At 46.7% G+C, this 13,374-nt stretch overlaps 1 protein-coding gene across 3 annotated transcripts in view; it reads left to right on the forward strand.

Annotated features, from left to right (window-relative positions):
- Positions 1 to 8,513: 8,513 nt before the first annotated feature.
- TRIO (trio Rho guanine nucleotide exchange factor) overlaps positions 8,514 to 13,374 on the forward strand; it is a 249,264-nt gene continuing 244,403 nt past the window's right edge. For all 3 annotated transcript variants that reach the window (XM_069853494.1, XM_069853496.1, XM_069853497.1), the window contains exon 1: positions 8,514 to 8,651. In XM_069853494.1, the coding sequence (XP_069709595.1) occupies positions 8,546 to 8,651 (106 nt within the window). In that variant the 5' untranslated portion in view covers positions 8,514 to 8,545. The remainder of the gene's footprint in view (positions 8,652 to 13,374) is intronic.

Here is a 13,374-nt window from a genome sequence, read left to right on the forward strand (position 1 = left end):
TTTTATTTGTCCTTGAGCTTTTTCCCTAAAATCCTTTCAAAGCTAGAGACTGAGGAGACATATTTAACTCCACATCAATTACTATGAACTCATCTGGTATTGCCAGTGTTTTTATCCAGGGGAAAAAAATTCATGATCCTCTTCTTTAGCTGCCTGGAACCATAGCCTAATCAAAACTCAGTTTTCGAAAGTTCAGGGATGAAAATATTAAATGCTCAAGAATATGATGATCTATTGTGGAGTAAAGAGAACACTGCAGAATGTCTGAATGAAAGGTTTTTTTTGAGCAGAATAAGAGGTAATGCCATCTTGAGTATAGCTGATTGAAAAAGAAGAGTAAATTGACCATAGAGGCTTTAGCATGTATTGTCCTACTGTTATGATCAAGTCAGGCTGTGATCTTACAATGAATGTGCATGTTGTTTTCAATCAGACACAGAAAGTTCGATTCATTCTGAACGTCTCTGAAGCACCACATACATTTCTGCCTAAGAAATCTTGGACAAATAGGAAAATGTTCTTTGAAATTCCAGTATGACTTCAATGTTAATGATCATGATAGAAAATCTGAAAATAGGGTGTGCATGTCCATTTATGTATATGCATGCTTCCTAATGGAGAGAACAAGCGTTTCTAAAAACCTGGATAGCGAAGACAAATGGATGATTTGTCTCAGATGCAGTCAAGTGGTTCAGCTGCCAATAATTGTACAATAATGCAGAATTATGAGTGCCACAGTGTAAAAAGAAAAAAACAACACTTCATTAGGCTGAGGTTAGTCAACAGATGGTGTATAGGCCACCAGTACCCTATAAAACATCAGAAGGCTGATGTAATTTCTACACACGTAACAGAAATGTCCTTGACATTGACAATGTACATGCCACATAGCAGAAGTAAGAGCTGGATTTTTATAGAGATAGCACATCACTGAAATGGTGAGATTTAAAAAAAAAAAAAAATGGTTTGGTTATAAATAAAATGGTTAATGTTTTTGGTAAGTGATACACAAAACCACACTAGTTGGTCTGCAGGTTATTAAAAAACTGCTTGGTTCTTTGCTTAAGATTTGACAGACGTGGGCACAAAAGCTGGAAAACTTTAGTTGTAGTGACCATCAAACACTCACCCTGTGCAGTTTTTGACTTAAGTGTACTTAAACTTCTCCTTGCAAGTGCTAACTAGGAGACCTTGTGAAATGTAATGTCCTGGTGGGTGCTGGCAGTGCTGCTCCAAGTTTCTAAGGAAATAGAAAAATGTGCTATTTCTTACCAGTAGAAGAATGGAGAAAATATTTTCAAGTAGACTGGCAATATTTTACATAGGTGTCAGGCAGTTCATCTGTTGTAAGATAATAAAAGTTTGTACTGTTTTTTCAGAAAGTTAGAAAAAACAATGAGGAAGCAAAGGCAGATGGAACTCATACAATGAAACCTGATTTCATAGTATAAGGAAGCAGGGCACATAGGCTTAGTACCACTCAAGACAAGTTTTCAAAAATACATGGATACTTCTGCAGAAAAGAGGGAGATAATAATGATAACTGTTCGAAAATGCTGTAGTGCTAGTCTACAGATAAAAGAGACGCATCTTGTGCTTGGAGAATAATTTGAAATTGACAAATGTTGCTATAACACAAGCGCCATTTAGATCAACATTTAGATCAGAAACCACATAGCAACTTGGAGGTGCTACACATTAATAACTTTGCTTTCCTTAACTGTTACAAACTTAAAAGAAGCCTTGTCATCTTAAAAACATGGTAGCAACCGGTACCGCTTTCTCTGCTACTTACAACCTTCTGACTTGTTTTATAGATTCAGTTGGAATCCCCCAAAAGCCTACTGCAGAAAAACAACTTTTAACAGAAGCAGTTTCTAGCTAGATTGAACAGAAGCCCTCATGCATTTTCCCTTCAAGCATTTTCCACGTGGAAGTCTTGTTCTCTCACCATCTTGTGTGCTCTGTGTTTTGGTTTGTGAAATAAATAGGGAAGCTTGTGAACAACTATGAGAAGAGAACTCCATTGTAAAATCCTGTTTGTTGGCGTGGGTTTTTTGTGTTGTTTTGTTTTGTTTTGAAAAATGGAAAGCTTTTTTTTGGTTCTGAGCAAGGAGACAATGCAGCTTGACTGCCCAGATCAGTATCATCTCCCGTCTGTTAGCTTGTCCAAACTAATGAGTTTCTACTTAACTTCTCCTGAAAGCTTGAAAATATCAGTGATTTTAAATCAAGGTTTTGCCCTGCTTTCTTTCATGTCTTATGCAAATGAGGCAAACTTTGGTTTTGCTTTCTTCATTAAGTGGACAGCAAATGGTGCAGGAAAAGAATCAGTATTCAGTCTGCATATTCCTTTACGGATGAAACATGAGGTGACACATGACGCTTCTCAGGCTGGATACTGAAGGCTAGGCACCAGCCAAGCTTCTTTCCCAACAAGAAACCTCTTTCACAGGAATAAAGATCTTTCTGTGCTGATATACTGATTTTAAAGTGACTATTCAACTTGACTAAAACACAATAAAAGGGAAAATAAAGAACATTCAAGTGAAACAACACTTGTCTCAGGGTATTTATTTTACTGGAGTACAAATATTTTTTAACAATTTGTTTATATAACATGAAACATATATTTATATAAGTAGGTACAGAAATTAAGCTTGATTTCAAGTTCTTCAGTTTTTAAAACTCCTTCTGTACAATTTAGATAAACTCTTAATTTGAATCTCAGCCTTAACACTGTTAACACTTAGCAGGTCACAGCACCCTTAAAATATTTTTTAAACGAGGAATTTTTTTTTCCTTTCTTGCATTTACCATTGCAATAGGTGCAAAAAACCACTTGCAGGTTGAAAAAAAAAATTACACAAGTAAAGTAGGAGCTGAGGATGGAGAATATGGATATTCTTTAATGATAGGTTTCCAAAGTAGACAAACTCACACAACTTTTCAATGTGCAATGCTCTCCACATAGACAATTCGTACCTTGTTTGTTGGTTTGGGGGTTTTTGAGGTTTTTTTGAGTTTCAAGCCTAAAATGATTAAGAAGAACCAGACTAAGAAATGCAATTTCCTCATGTCAAAATATTAAATCTGGTAGTTGATATCTAAGGTGGATACTAGTGAATTAAATCCTTGTTTTATTACTGTGTTAAGTAACTTTATCATAAAGTCATTTCCCTATCTTTGCCTCTTTCTTTTAACTTCAGTAAATACTGCAGCCTGAACTTTAGCGTGAACACAACTGTTATAATCCTTTTGAAAGTTGCAAAGGATCTGAGCTTATTTAGCTGTTGAAGATTTCTCTGCAAGGGCCATCTTTGCTGCTGGTGAAGAACTCAAATTACAACTAGACCATCTCAATCAGCTTCACAGCGGCAATGGGTCTTGTATTGACAGACATGGCTCAGAGCATCCATGTGTTAGAGAAAAAGAAACCCAGCATCTCTTGCAATTCAGCAGATGGAGAGTACATGGGAAAGGATGAACTTCAGTCATACAGGCTTCTAAACTGTTCCAATGAACCTTGGCTTTTAGCACTCACAGACAAATTGTATAGTATGCCAGGTGAGCAACTAAGTGGAAACAAATGTTGAATATCTTAGTTTCAATAGCTGATGAACAGTCTTCCAAAGCATCTTCCAGTGTTGAACAGCATATCAAGGTCTTAATTCAAATTCAGAAAACAAATCATACTGAGTATTTCTTGCTTTCCAGCCACTGAAAGTTCAAACTCTGTATATTTCAGAAGCTGCATTTTTCTTTACTCATTATATTAACTCTTTCCATTCATTTATCCCGCTTTCTCATATTCCTAGATAGTTTTTTTTTTGTGCTGATATACAATGTTCTATTCTTACTTCCAGATCAACCCAGTGATTGCTAGAGAACAGCAGCAGTTGTCCCAGTCGTGTTCTTTGCCAAGTGGATGGTGCTAGGCCAGCTAGAAAGCCATTCAAATTGCAACCACTGCCACCAGTGGGGTGCTAATTTGGACTTTCCTGTGTTTGCTGCCTGAAAGAATAACAGCTTGGTTTTCTTGTGGGTTTTTTTTTTTTTTTTTACATCTTTTCAGTCAAATTAATCGCTTCTCTGTGAGAGAAATCTAGGCAGGGGTAGTTGCAAGAAAGCTTTTTCATCAGCCTATACAACTTCAGATAAATATAAACCTTGGGAACCTTGTGGATGATTTCCACATAATTTGACTGTGATAAATGAACGGAATCACATTTCTCTTGAAGTTACGTTTGCTTTTAGCACTTATTTTAGCAGTTCAGGAGTTCAATTTCTGAAGCTGTATTTCTGCATTTACAAGTGTGCTAAAAAACGATGTCTCTGGCCATTTACCACAAATGTTTGAGATGTGGTACTCAACTTTATAAATTTGTGCAACTGCTGAATTGCCTACTTCAACCTCACCGACACACAAACTTATTCCGGCAGTTAAACATGAGAAGCACAACTGTGCTGGATGCACCTCAAACGAGCACCCAGTTGTGCTTTCCATCATGAGCTGTTGGCTTCTTTTATGTTACTTGGGCTGGTCGATGACACAAAATATTTTGATCTGTCCCTGTGATTACCAGAGAAAAACCAGCAACAGTACTGAAAGCAATGTAATGGATTGTTTCGATGACTTTCAAAATGCAGCAAAACCAGCAGCAGCAGTCGGCGAGGACTGGTGGTGGGGACAGCAAGTTCTGCAGCCAAGTGCTAGATTGAGGCAGACAGGGAAAACACATCCAGAGCAGGGAACTGAAGCTGGTGAAGGGGCTGGAGAACAAACCTTAGAAGAGGCGGCTGAGGGAACCGGGGTTGTTTAGCCTGGAGAAAAGGAGGCTGAGGGGAGACCTTATCACTGTCTATAACTACCTGAAGAGCAATTGTAGTGAGGTGAGTGTTGGTCTCTTCTCTCAAGCAACAAGAGGAAATGCCCTCAAGTTGTGCCAGGGGAGGTTCAGATTAGATATCAGGGAAAACTTCTTCACCAGAAGGGTTATCAAGCACTGGCACAGGCTGCTCAGGAAGGAGATTGAGTCCCCATTCCTGGAGGAATTTCAAGGATAATAGCCGAGGTGCTCTGAGATCTGGTTTAGTAGTGGCCTGGTACGGTTAGACTTGATGATGTCAAAGGTCTTTTCCAACCAAATGATTCCATGATTCTTTTTAAAGGCACCTCTGTGAAAAACTTCTGTCCTCTCTTTTTCATAGAATCACAGAATCTTAGAATAGTTTGGGTTGGAAGCGACGTTAAAGATCATCTAGTTCGACCTCCCCTGCCAGGGGCAGGAACACGTCGCACTAGATCAGGCTGCCCTGATCCTCCTCCTTCGAGTGGCAGGAGCCTCTGACACCTCGGGGGCAGCAGGGGCTCTTCCCGAGCACGACCCCTCGGGGAGGCAGCAGAGCCGCTGTGACCTCGCACCGAGGGAGGAGCGGGCTGGAGCCCGGGGCACTTTAAGCGCTTGGATCGGTCCCCGCCGCCCCCGGGGGACAGACAGACGGACTGGATGCTTTTAGGACCGTTCCAGCTGGGCCTCGGCGCAGCGGCGAGCTGGCAGCTGGTCTGCCCCGCAGCAGCTGCGAGCAAGGGCGAGAGTCAGTCGGAAGCTGTTAAAAAATGTAGAATCGTAGAATAGTTTGGGTTGGAAGGGACGTTAAAGATCATCTAGTTCCAACCCCCCTGCCATGGGCAGGGACACCTGCCACTAGATCAGGCTGCCTAAGGCCCCATCCAACCTGGCCTTGAACACCTCCAGGGATGGAGCATCCACAGCTTCCCTGGGAAACCTGTTCCAGTGCCTCACCACCCTCATTGGGAAAAAATTCTTCCTTATATCAAGCCTAATTCTGCCACTCTCCAGTTTATCCCCATTGCCCCTCGTCCTATCACCACAAGCCTTTATGAATAGTCTCTCTCCAGCTTTCCTGTAGCCCCTTTCACAGAATCACAGAATAACCAGGTTGGAAGAGACCCACCGGATCACCGAGTCCAACCGTTCCTACCAAACACTAAACCATATCCCTCAGCACCTCGTCCACCCGTGCCTTAAACACCTCCAGGGAAGGTGACTCAACCACCTCCCTGGGCAGCCTGTTCCAGTGCCCAATGACCCTTTCTGTAAAGAATTTTTTCCTAACGTCTAGCCTAAACCTCCCCTGGCGGTGCTTGAGGCCATTCCCTCTTGTCCTGTCCCCTGTCACTTGGGAGAAGAGGCCAGCACCCTCCTCTCTACAACGTCCTTTCAGGTAGTTGTAGAGAGCAATGAGGTCACCCCTCAGCCTCCTCTTCTCCAGGCTAAACAACCCCAGCTCTCTCAGCCGCTCCTCATAAGGCCTGTTCTCCAGCCCTTTCACCAGCTTTGTTGCTCTTCTCTGGACTCTCTCCAGAGCCTCAACATCCTTCTTGTGGTGAGGGGCCCAGAACTGAACACAGTATTCGAGGAGCGGTCTCACCAGTGCCGAGTACAGAGGGAGGATAACCTCCCTGGACCTGCTGGTCACGCCGTTTCTGATACAAGCCAAGATGCCATTGGCCTTCTTGGCCACCTGGGCACACTGCTGGCTCATATTCAGTCGGCTGTCAACCAACACCCCCAGGTCCCTCTCCTCCAGGCAGCTTTCTAGACAGACTTCTCCCAGTCTGTAGCACTGCATAGGGTTGTTGTGCCCCAAGTGAAGGACCCGGCATTTGGCCTTGTTAAACCTCATGCCATTGGACTCTGCCCAGCGGTCCAGCCTGTTCAGATCCCTTTGCAGAGCCTCCCGACCCTCCAGCAGATCGACACTTCCACCCAGCTTAGTGTCGTCCGCAAACTTGCTAAGGGTGCATTCGATGCCTTCATCCAGGTCATTGATGAAGACATTGAACAGGGCTGGACCCAGCACTGAGCCCTGGGGAACCCCACTTGTCACTGGCCTCCAGCTGGATTTCACACCATTTACCACCACTCTCTGGGCCCGGCCATCCAACCAGTTTTCCACCCAGGAGAGTGTGCGCCTGTCCAGCCCAGAGGCTGACAGTTTCTCAAGCAGAATGCTGTGGGAAACTGTGTCAAAGGCTCTGCTGAAGTCCAGGAAGACCACATCCACAGCCTTTCCCTCATCCAGTAGCCGGGTCACTTTGTCATAGAAGGCGATCAGGTTAGTCTGGCAAGACCTGCCTTTTGTGAACCCATGTTGACTGGGCCTGATCACCCGGTTCTCTTGCATGTGCTTCATGATAGCACTCAAGATCACCTGTTCCATGACTTTCAGGTACTGGAAGGTCGCTGTAAAACCTCCTCGAAGCTTTCCCTTCTCCAGGCTGAACAAGCCCAACTCTCTCAGCCTGTCCTCATACGGGAAGGTGCTCCACCCCTCTAATCATCTTCGCAGCCCTCCTCTGGACCCATTCCAAGAGCTCCATATCCTTCTTACGCTGAGGATTCCAGAACTGGACACAGTGCTCCGGATGGGCTCTCACAAGAGAGGAACAGAGGGGCAGAATCACCTCCCTCGACCTGCTGGCCACGCTGCTTTTGATGCAGCCCAGGATACGGTTGGCCTTCTGGGCAATTGCCCAGAAGGCCAACCGTATCCTGGGCTGCATCAAAAGAAGCGTGTGTGTATATATATATAAAAAATATATTTTTATATATATAATATTTATATATATAATATTTTTATATATATATAAAGTAAATAGATATAATAATAAAATATAAAATAATTTATAATAAATATAATATAATAAATGCAATATAATGAAGATACTATAATAAATATATATTTACAATACACCCCCACCCCCCCAGTGCTCCGGGGACCCCCGCGCCCCCCCCGGGCAGTCCCGCCGCAGCCAATGGGGAGCGCGCGCGGCGGCAGCGCTGACGTCACGCGGCCGCGCCCCCTGCCGGCCGGTGCCGGGAGCAGCCGGAGAGTCCCGAGCTCCCCGCCCCCCCGAGCCCTTGTTCCTCGGGCGGGGACTCGCCTCCTTTCCCGACTCCCCCTCCCTTTTCCACCCCTCCTCATCCTCCTCCCAGCTAAAATGGAGGGCGGCCGCGGGCACCGCGGAGGGTAGCGTAGCTGCTGCTTCTCCACGCAAAATAAGAGGGGAAAAAAAGAAGAAAAAAAAAAAAGGGAAAAAAAAAGGGGGTGGGGTGGGGGAAGGATAAGGAGAAAAAAAAAAAGGCGGAAAAAAAAAGGAAAAACCCAGGCTGGAAACGCTCTTTCTTTCTCCGCCCACCGGCTGCGCGGACCGCTGGCCCTCCCCATGCCGTCGTCGTCGTCGTCGCCCTCCTCCTCCTTCTCCTCCTCCTCCTCCTCCTCCCGCGATTGTCTGCGCCGGGGCTGCCGCCCGCCCTGCCTCCCTGCCTCCCCGCATGCACACGCCGCCTCCTAGGCGGCCGCGGGGGGTGGGCGCTCCCGGCGCTGCCGTCCCGCGCCCCGGTGGATGCCCGCGCGCTCGGCCGCCCAGCGCCGCCGCTCCCGCTCGGGGTGAAGCCGGGCGCCGCGGGGGGGCGGCGGGGCAGCTCGCCCGCAGCGGCCGCCGCCCGCAGCAGCCATGAGCGGCGCCGCCACCGCCGCCAGCGCGGCCGGCAGCGGCGCGGGGGAGGCGGCCGAGGAGGCGGCCAAGGACTCGGCGGACATCGCGGCGTTTTTCCGAGCCGGTGAGCGCGGCCCCGGCCCGGTGGGGAGGGAGGGAGGGAGAGAAGCGGCGGTCTTCGGTCCCGCGGCTGCCTGCTTTGTCGGGCGGCCCCGGGGGGCGATCGCCGCCGCGGGGAAGGAGCCTCGAGGGCAGAAGCGGGGCCTGAAAATGGTGGGGGGTGGGGGGTGGGCTGCGTGCCGCCCCGCGCCGGTGACAGGTGCGACGGTGCCCGCGATGCCGCCGCGTTACCGGCACCGAGCGGCACCGCCTGGTGCTTGGGCGGCCCCGGGCCCGCCGGGACGCGTGCGGAGGAGCCGGAGGGGCGGGGGCCGCGGGGTGCGCTGAGGGAGACCCCCCCCCCCGGGGATGGGGGGTGACACCGCTGTGTGCGGGGTGCGCTGTGGGTGCCCCCCGGGGATGGGGGGTGACACCGCTGTGTGCGGGGTGCGCTGTGGGTGCCCCCCGGGGATGGGGGGTGACACCGCTGTGTGCGGGGTGCGCTGTGGGTGCCCCCCGGGGATGGGGGGTGACACCGCTGTAAAAGACAACGCGTCTCCCGTCCTGGGGAGGCGGCAGCCTCGGAAGCGGGTGTTTATAGCTGGCGGGGGGGCACAAAACCGCAAGCCCACGCTAAAGGGGTGTCGGCGCCTCGGTCCGCGGGGCCCGGGCAGCAGCGGCTCCCGGGCTGGGAAGCCTGTTTGGGTGCGGAGGGAGCCTGTTGACAGGCTGCCGGGATGAAAAGATGGAGGCCGCCTTCTCCCTCGGTGTTTACCCTCGGCACGCAACCGGGCGGGGAGGGCAGCTGCCCTCCGCCACCGAGACGTCGCCCCCCCCGGGGGATGGCGGTGAGGATGGATGGAGAGGAGGAGGGAGGCAGGGCTGCCCGCGCCGCACGAATCGGCGGGGCCGGAGCCGTGCCGGGAGCCTGGGCGGCGGCGGCGGCCGAGCCTCCCTCCGGTGCCGGCCGCCCTCCCCCGAGCGGCGGCGGCGGCTCCTCCCTTCCCTCCGTCCTGCACCCCCCCCCCCGGGTACCCCCGGGCATCGCCCCCGGGCGGGGCGCTTCGCTCCCTTTGGATGCCTAAAAAGGAGCAGCGAGCGAGGAAAATGCAGACTCACCGCTGGAAAAAATGAGGGGGATTGCCGATTTCGCGTGTGAGAAATAATCGTGATGTCAGGAGTAATAATAAAAGCTGCGTTAATTGGGTTTTTAAGGGGAGTCCGTGAGGGAAGTGGGAAAAGGCGTAATCGGTGCTGCTCAGTGGGTGCTTGCTGTTGGATGTGTTTGATTTAATGAGGCTGAAGGAGGAGGTGTGATTTGCAGCAAGCATCCCCCAGGCAGGGCTCGGAGCTGCGTTTGCTTGGACAGACGGTCCGAACAGGGGCTGTGGCCCCTCGGAAGGGCCTGATGCGCCCTTGGCAAGCGGTTCTACAAATACGAAACTCCTTGTCGAGTCAAGACGCTGGCCTTGGTGGGTTTTGTTGTGGAAGAAGGACGGAGCTTTACCATTCTCGGGAAGGAATCCTGTTGAAAGCAAAATGACGGATTAACAGCGGTAGACTTACAGTTTGTCTGGTGTAGTAACAAATGGGTACGCATGTAGTAATCTTGTAGTTTTGGAAGACCCTGCCAGCTGTATTAATAATCAGCTTCCACATTTATGTGTGGGAAGAGGGATGACACAGAGTTGATAAGCTCGTAAGTGGTGCAGTGATGACTTCTGATACTGATAACTTCTGATAACAGGGAAGTTGCAGTGAGCTTAGTCTTGCAGCAACTGAAAATCTTAAAGCAGCAGAAGAACGTGTCAAATGCTTATCGAAAAACTCTTAGGGTGTATTTAACAACTGGCATTCTCATTTCTGTATTTACATGTGGAGGTTATATGGCTCAGCCTGGGCTGTGACATACGCTGGAAAATGTTCTGGCATCTCTGATGTGTGTTTGGTATTGGGAAGAGCACTTCAAACTCCGCCTCTGTACGTGATCCACTCTTTTATAAGGAAAGGTTCTATTAAGAGATCTCTGGTGCTTCCCTTTGTTTGAACAGGAGGTGCTTTTTTTTTTGCAGTGAAACACAATGGACACAGCGATCAATGAACAAGCGAAAAACTTCATTTGGTGTAGTAGGTGGGAGCAGACAAAATACTTTTCTCATTACTGTATTTACAATGAGAAATGCTTCCTTTTTCCTGTCACTTGCAGCGAATGTCAGCAAAGCTGTAGCTGTTACTTAAAGGAGAAAATGAATAAAAAGTTACAGTGTTTTCCAGGAGGAAAGCAACAACAACAATAAAAAAACCCTCCTGAACAATCAGTTCTAATATTAGGCTTGTTAAATTGGTCAGTTGAGCTGCCAGTGGGGATATTGGCTTTCCTCCTATCCTTTTGTAAGACAAATTCTGAAGTAGAACTCAAGTAGTGTAAAGAATGGACTTCCGTTACTTGGAAGGTGTTTTGTTAGGGTATTGAACAGCAGCTAAGTTCAAATCACTTGAAATGTGTGTTTCCAGTTTTCACTTTGGTTATGTAAATGTAAACTCTGAGTTGTTGTGGGAATAAGTTGCAACTGAAGTGTGAAGAAAGAAGCAGAATTAGAAGTGAGGTAGTAGTATGAAAACATAAAGATGGCGTGTCCTGAATTTAAATGAAGAATCTCTTTATCAGAATTAGAAGAAATTGAGGCAGCTTACTTTTCCTTATCTAGTTGGTATCTAAATCTCATTATTTAAAGTTGAAAAGACAAGAACACCTTGTTAGATCTGTTGCCTTCTTTGTCACAGGATTAAGAGTAAAACTACTAAGAAGCAGAATTGAGAGCGCCAAGCAAAGTGATTACATTTTTGATGGAGAAAACACAGCAGTTGTGGGAAAAGCCTTTCTGTCCTGTATATAATTTGGAGATTAGAGATGATTGTAAACTTACAGAGGGGATATGTTTTGAGCTGGAGGTGTATAGACAAGCATCTTCCCCCCCCCCCGCCCCCAACCTTACCAAAAAGTGCACTCATGTGACTTGAAAGGACTTAGAAAATCTCTTAGAATTATGGAAATTACTATCTGAAAACCCAGCAGCACGGGGAGGTAGTGGCTGTGTGGAGGGGTGTTCATACGTGTGTTGGGTATACGGGATCTGTTCTGTATGAAAAGGTATAAAGATAAAACTTTTCCAAATGTATTCTGTGTGTTCTGAAGGACTGAAAATGTCTAATATGAACAAAGTTGAATTAGAGGGACTATCATCAAGTCATGGCTTACAGGGCAGTAACCATATAGAGTTTTGGTTTGCTTGTTGTTCTCTTTGGTTGCTTAAATCTTAATCTTTGCAGCTTTAAGTACTCAGTACTTTGGGAAAGGGACTGTCAGCTGGCATCTTCAGGATGCGAGGATCAGGGCTGTCCGAGTTTAAATCATGATTTATAACAGTGTCGTGCAAACTAAAGAATTTTTGCTCTTTGAAGTTAATGAGTTTTGATTTTGAGCATAACGAATGAAATCTGAGTAAAAGAGATATTGATTCTACAGTTTGTAATTAAACTTGCCATTCTGGGTTGATGGGGAAATATACAAATACCAAAGGATGTAGGGAAAGCACTTGAGCCAGCTCCTGGCTAGGCAATATAGCAAGTGCATTTATAGATGACTCTGGTAAGTCTTAGTGGAAAAACCCCCACAAGTTATCAACTGAGTAACTCGTGACAGTTTTGTGGCAAAAGTGGATGTAGTTATTTTCTGTAAGATAGATTTGGTATGAATGGCTTCTGGAAACTTTGCAGTAGCTTCATTCATGTATGGACAAAGAATACATTTTTCGAAGACGATGAGGAAATTTGTGTTGTCACCACCTGTTAAAGAGACTACTTGCCACATTTCCAGAAGGAGCACAGTTTACATACTGGGCAAGGGGCAGGCGCCCTTTGGAGAGACAGAAATGTTTGAAAAACAGAGGGAAAACAAGAGGCCCTGGAAATTTGTCGCTAGGCTGAATAACTAGCCAAGCTTTGCCAGGTCAAATATAAATATAACTGCTAACCGTACTTCATTGCTCAATCTGGAAAACCTAAAAGGTGGAGGGTTTTCTGTCTGAAAATGAATGTATGGGAGTAGCAGCAGTCCTTTCTCGGGAACAGAAACAAGTCTTTAAGGTGAATGTGGGTCTGAAGGAGAAGAGTGTCCTGAAGTAGAGTTCAATGTGTTGCTTCTCCTGAGGTGAAGTCAGAGAACAGGCTGGTAGCCAGAATAGCTCTGGATAGCACCTGATTCTAACACTGTGTGCTTACACTCTCTGGTTTGTGTATGTACCTTAAGGTGAGCTTAATGATAAGAGAATTTAAAACTTTGTTTTGATTTATATGGAGGTACCAAAATGTCTATGTGACTATTTTAGGAAAATGAGATGTTGAACTCTATTGTGATTATAGGCATGTAATGAAGACTTCCACAAGTACTAGTGACTGGAGGCTTGGATCAGCCTGGGTTCAACCAAGTCTGGCTTGACCTAGTAGCCTAGACTGATAATTGAATGAGTAGCTGAGACCAAATAGGGAGTGCTAATGGGTATCATGAAAGCATGCTTTTTTGTTTTTCTTAAATAATTGTCATGTGGTTTGGTTCGTTTTTTTAAGCATGACTCAACTAATAATATTGTAAAAATTAAACCCAGAAGATTTATTCAGAAATTTGTTACTTCAAGTTTATACGGAGAACCTATGTTTTACTTTCTCCTGATCATATTGTTTTATATACT

Source organism: Phaenicophaeus curvirostris, chromosome 3, assembly GCF_032191515.1.
Source record: "Phaenicophaeus curvirostris isolate KB17595 chromosome 3, BPBGC_Pcur_1.0, whole genome shotgun sequence".
Taxonomy (NCBI): domain Eukaryota; kingdom Metazoa; phylum Chordata; class Aves; order Cuculiformes; family Cuculidae; genus Phaenicophaeus; species Phaenicophaeus curvirostris.